Genomic DNA, 6,300 nt, shown 5'->3' on the forward strand with positions numbered 1-6,300 from the left:
TAAATATAGTCCAGTATGTATTAACTTATTAAAGTTCAAAAAAATCCAATTTTTTATGAATTGAGTTGTAGGGCAGCAATGAAAATACACATTAGCAATCAAAACTTGCTTATTGATTCATATTCAAAAACAAAAAAACTTAATTCTATCAAGGATTGCATAGCACAACTTGAATATATAGATACACTTTTAATTCTATTGCTGAACATATTTTAATTTTGATAATATGAATTTTTTTGTCGCGTTTAGTATATACATGTATTTTATCTTATTTTTTGAAGTCAAGTAATGATTATTAGAGAGTGATTATTTAGGAGAAGAACTAAAGTAAATTAATGAGTAAGCGATCTCACCACTGCCCAGACCAAGAAGGGAAATCCACCCACAGCATATAGTAAACCTCCAAGAGCAAATGAATGTAGAAAGTTAGTACGAAAAAGAAACCTATAGAAGGATTGCTTCTTTAATTCTTCAACGTTCTTCAGTCCACCAAGCTGTAAATTTATCGTTTAAAAAGTAAATAATATATACGTACAGGGACGGACCCAGGAATTTTATGTCGTAGGGTCATAGTGTAAAAGTTCAATTTTTTTTTTAAAGATTAAATAACATTGAAAATAAAACTAGAGTACATTCATTCATAATTCATGTAAAAAAACAACATTACAAATTACAATTGGCCACGACGAGGTTTCATATTTTGAAAACGTAGCATTATAGCTTCATTTTCAATACAATCAAAAACATCCTTCTCAACATAAACAAGCAAGCTATCACTCAACCATTGATCTCCCATTTTGTTCTGAAGTGGACCTTTGATAATATTCATGACGGAGAATGCCCTCTCGACTGAAGTAGTAGCAACCGGTAAAACTAGAGCCAATGTAATAAGCAAATACACATAATTGAATGTTTGATGCATCCTTGTCTCCACCATTTTTTTTGCAAGATCACCAATCCCTTGAAAGTCAGAGAAATCACTACTCGAACTCACATAATGAATATAAAGCTCAAGTTGATCATCAAGTGCCAAAAGATCCCCATCCGAAAAGTCTTGAGGATAAAATTGAGCAAGACGAAGTAACTTTTGTTTATCAAAAGCTACAAATGAATCATTTGGACTCAAACATGCCAAACAAATAAGCAACTCAGTATTTACCTCATTAAAACGATCATCTAACTCCGTAAGTTGCTCGTCAATGACATAAATAAAGAGCTCCACACGATAATGATGACGATTTGTCTTTATTGGAGCATTACGCCTTGACCTCCCTGGAAGTACGAAGGCCTCATCCATGTTAGGAACATCAATATGATGTTTGTCACAAAATGAAGACACCTCTTCAACCAATGCATCAATCCCATTATTCCTCATCCAATGTAGCTTTTCCTTGCATGATTTCACCAAAGCCATTGCATTCACAATTTCTTGATCTTTCTTTTGCAATGCTTGTGACACATCATTTGTGAGTCCCAATATAGCCTTCATTAAGAATAGGTGAAACACAAACTGAAAAGTAAGCATTTCCCTTTGAATCTTATTTGCTTCAACGGCACTATCATTGGGATTATCATCAATAATCATTTGAAGCACATGAATCACAGATGAAAATATAGAAATGATGCTAATAATGGTACCGTAATGTGAGCTCCATCGTGTGTCACCGGCACGTTTGAGACTTGTTTCTTGATGCAAACCTCGCCCCGTTATAAGACAATCATTTTCAAAAGCTATCACAAGTTCTTCTTGAAGTTGTGCTCTAAGTGCATCACGCCGCTTACACGATGCTCCAACATGGTTAACCACACTATTAGTGGTTGTGAAGAAAGAGGCAATATCAATATTCTTCTTTGCTACGGCAACAAGTGCTAGTTGAAGTTGATGAGCAAAGCAATGAACATAGTATGCACAAGGTTGTTCTCTCAAAATCTTTGTTTTAAGGCCTTTCAACTCACCTCTCATATTGCTAGCTCCATCATAACCTTGTCCTCGTAACTTGGAAAAGCTCAAACCATTGGAAGAAAAGAATAGGTCAATGGCATCCTTTAGTGAACTTGAAGTGGTGTCGGTAACATGTTGAACCCCCACAAACCTTTCAATTACATGCCCTTTGTCATCCACATAACGCAACACCATAGCCATTTGCTCTTTCACAGAAATATCACGTGCTTCATCCACCAATATAGAAAAGAATCTATCTTTTAAACCACTCATGATGACATCAAGTGTTTCCCCGGCACATGCATTGACAATATCTTTTTGAATCTTTGGAGCTACTAACTTGAGATTCCCCGGAGCATTTTCCAACACAACTTCTTTAACTTTCTCATCATTGTCTGCAAGGAATTGCAATAGCTCCAAGTAATTTCCCTTATTGCTTGAAGTGGCACTTTCATCATTTCTACGAAAAGAAAGACCTTGTCTCAATAGAAACTTAGTGCACTTGATTGATGCAATTAAGCATCTTCGATATGCCATACGAGCTTGTTCAGAGTGTTTGCTCACAGCCGTTTCAATATGTGTATTTTGATTCATCAAATTTGTAGCGGCTTCTCTAGCTTTATTATGAACACTACCAACCGGTCCAACATGCACCTTCATTCTTTCTCTCCCTTTCTTCCAATTCTTAAACCCTGCTCCAGTGAAGGCTTCACTACCCACTTGTTCAAAATTGGATTTAAAGAGATTGCAATAAAGACAAAATGCAGCATCTTTAGATACACTATACTCCAACCAATCAAATTCATCAAACCATTGGGGAATGAAGCGTCGATTAAGTCCTGAGATATTACTTTGTGGGAAAGAATGACCTCTAGGTTGACAAGGTCCTTTTTGTAGATATGCTCTTCGAACCTCATCTCTAATATTAGTATCATACTCAATCATACGAATTCCTAGTCCCGGGTCTGCCTGAAGATTAGCCAAAACCTCATCTAACTCACTTTGTCTTGAACTTGAAGTTCTTGAACTACCCACACTATCCGAACTACCCAATGATGACTTTCTCTTAAAAAATCTTTCCATAATTCTACATAAATTAATCAAAATAATAACTAAAATCAATTCAAGAGAACACCAAATTTATACCAATTAACCACAAAAAATTCATAAATGAAACATCCAATAAATCAAAACAACACCAAATTTATACCAATGAAACATCCATTTATACAAATTTATACCAATCAAAAAAAAATTCGCTGGTCCAAAACGACGCCGTTTTGGCCAGCGAGTTTTAAAAAAAAATTCGCTCGTCTGGTCCAAAACGACGCCGTTTTGGCCAGTCTGTTTTTTAAAAAAAAATAGAAGCTGAGCCAAAACGACGCCGTTTTGGCCAGCTTCTTTCAAACAGAACAGAGCTTCCCTGTTCATCTTCTTCTTCCTCTATCTGCAAATCCTCTCTCTCATGGGGTCACACCCCAATTCAAAGGCACTTTCTACCTTGCTTCCATGGAGTCCATGGGGTCTTTTGACCCCATTGACCCCACTATGGGTCCGTCCCTGCATATATCAACGCTCAAGCCCTTACACTCCCCAACAGAATGGGGTGGCTGAAAGAAAGAACAGACACTTATGGAAGTCGTTCGTGCCTCTCTCTTTGGTGCCAATATGCCAGGATCCTTTTGGGGCAAAGCCGTCGTCTCTACAGCATACCTTATCAATCGGATTCCCTCTAGTATCCTAAATTTTCAAACACCATTTCAAACACTTCACTACCATATCTAAACACCTTTCGCCCCAAACCTAGAACCCTGAATTTTTGATTGTGTTGTATTTGTCCACTATCATGATCACCAACGAAGCAAATTGGATCCCTGAGCCGAAAAGTGTGTTTTCATTGGCTATGCACCTCATCAGAAAGGATACCAGTGTTATCATTCTCCTAGTCAGAAGGTTTATACCTTCATAGATGTTGTGTTTTGGGAACATGACTTATATTTTTCAACAGCCCATTAGGAGAATCGAGAATCCACCATTGCTCCAATTCTCGATTTTTTCCTTATGACGTCACTCTACATCAAAATGACCGGTAGCCAATGGAAAACAACCGGTTGTCCCCTTTTAGTTCTTCAAATCCGGAGAACCTGCTTCAAAATAACCCGTCACCAGCAGACAGCGACCGGTCGCTAAAGGAAACTGATTCATTGTCTTCACACTGTCAAAATCAGGATGAGGAAATTGAAATATCCCATGATGAGATTTTGCCTACTTCAACTCTAGTACCACACCAATCACCTGCTAAGGAAGTCATTCAGGTAACATATTTCCCTGAAACTGATAACACTAATAAAATATCCCATGATAATTTGATTTCAGAAGGCATATAGCCTACATATCAGCTTCCAGAAAGGAAAAGCCGTGGCAAACCTTGAGTACAATATGAAGCAGATCTTAAAGCCAAAGGGAAATACCCCATTAATAATTATATATCTCTCAGCAGATTATCAGAGTCATGTGTGCACTATGTGAAGCAGTTGGCTGACGTGGCTCTTCCCGATAGAGTAACTTAAGCACTAAAAGACCCAAAATGGAAAAAAACAATGAATGAAGAAATGCGAGCTCTCCAAAAGAATGTTACATGGGAACTCGAGCCCCTACCTCATGGAAATATGACAATAGGATGCAGGTAGATTTATACTGTGAAACTCAAAGCAGATGGATCCATTGAAAGATATAAAGCTAGATTGGTGGCGAAGGGATACACAGAGATATGGGATAGACTACCATGAGACCTTTGCCCCAGTAGCCAAGATTAACACTAATAGAGCCCTATTGTCTCTAGCAGCAAATCTCGATTGGCCACTACATCAGTTTGATGTCAAAAATGCATTCTTACATGGAAACTTGGAAGAATAAGTATATATGGACTTACCCCCAGGATGTAATTCAATTCATGACAAGAAGAATCAAGTTTGCAAGCTCAGGAAGTCATTATATGGATTAAAACAATCTCCCAGGGCATGGTTTGGCAGATTTACTAAATCTATGAAGAATTTTGGATATACACAGAATAATTCAGATCACACCATATTCTTGAAGAGTGGTGAGTGAAAACTTATTGCATTGATTGTTTATGTAGATGACATAGTTGTAACTGGAAACGACATAGGAGAGCAACTAAAGTAATTTGTCTTAGGAATTTGAGATGAAGGATTTAGGTGATCTGAAGTACTTTCCCGAAATCGAAGTAGCAAGGTCAAAAACAGGTATATTTCTGTCTCAAAGGAAGTATGTAATGGATCCACTCATTGAAACAGGAATGTTTGGATATAAGCATGTTGACACACCCATTGAGATGAATCACAAGTTGTGTGAAGACATGGACCAAGAATCAACCAATAAGGAACAGTACCAACGCCTTATTGGAAGGTTGATATACCTAGCACACACAAGACTAGATATTTCATATGTTGTGAGTGTTGTTAGTCAGTTTATGCATTCACCCAGTGTTTCTCATAGGAATGTTGTTGATCGAATCTTAAGATATTTAAAGTCAGCCCCTGGGAAAGGATTAATGTTCTAAAAAAATGGAGATCTTGAAGTTGTTGGATATACAGATGCTAATTAGGCTGGCTCCATTACTGATAGAGGCTTTACTTTAGGTTACTTTCCTTTCGTGGGAAGTAACCTAGTCACTTGGCAAAGTAAAAAAATAAAATGTGGTTTCTTGGTCTAGTGCAGAAGCAGAGTATCGAGGAATGGCTCACGTAATTTTTGAATTACTATGGATCAGAAGACTATTGACAGAATTGGGCTTCAAGCCAGAAAAGCCAATGGAGTTACATTGTGACAACAAGTCAGCTATTGATATTGCCCATAATCCAGTTCAACATGATCGAACCAAACATGTTGAGGTGGATAAATATTTTATCAAAGAAAAAATTGAGAAGAAGACCATCTGCTTACCATTCGTAAAATCAAAAGATCAACTGGAAGATATCTTAACAAAAGCTGTTTGTGGCAGAGTATTTCATGACTCACTTACCAAGTTGGGCATTGGTGACATATATGCACAAACTTGTGGAGAAATGTTGACGTGAGTCTCCTAATTAATTAAGGGATTTACTTTCTTATTCTATATAGTTGACAAATCATTGTATAATTAGGAGATACTATCCTAATTGATTACTATATCTATTTCCTTGTAAAGCACTCATGTACACTCTTATATATACCTCCTTATGGAGAAGAATAAAACCTAACCCAAAGTATTCAAACTATATTCATATTTTAGCAAATACTGTATTCCACAATTAAAACAATAGACTTTCATAAATAACCCGATATCACCCAATCCA

The 6,300-nt window shown here is 37.0% G+C and overlaps 1 protein-coding gene across 1 annotated transcript; it reads right to left on the reverse strand.

Annotated features, from left to right (window-relative positions):
• Positions 1–670: 670 nt before the first annotated feature.
• LOC117624256 (zinc finger MYM-type protein 1-like) lies at positions 671–3,025 on the reverse strand. The gene has a single exon (XM_034355408.1). It carries the CDS (start codon positions 3,023–3,025, stop codon positions 671–673), a length of 2,355 nt encoding a protein of 784 aa, XP_034211299.1.
• Positions 3,026–6,300: the final 3,275 nt, after the last annotated feature.

Source organism: Prunus dulcis, chromosome 4, assembly GCF_902201215.1.
Source record: "Prunus dulcis chromosome 4, ALMONDv2, whole genome shotgun sequence".
Classification (NCBI taxonomy): domain Eukaryota; kingdom Viridiplantae; phylum Streptophyta; class Magnoliopsida; order Rosales; family Rosaceae; genus Prunus; species Prunus dulcis.

Coding starts and splice junctions, on each gene's coding strand:
- LOC117624256 (XM_034355408.1), bottom strand. CDS start 3,025: ATGGAAAGATTTTTTAAGAGAAAGTCATCATTGGGTAGTTCGGATAGT.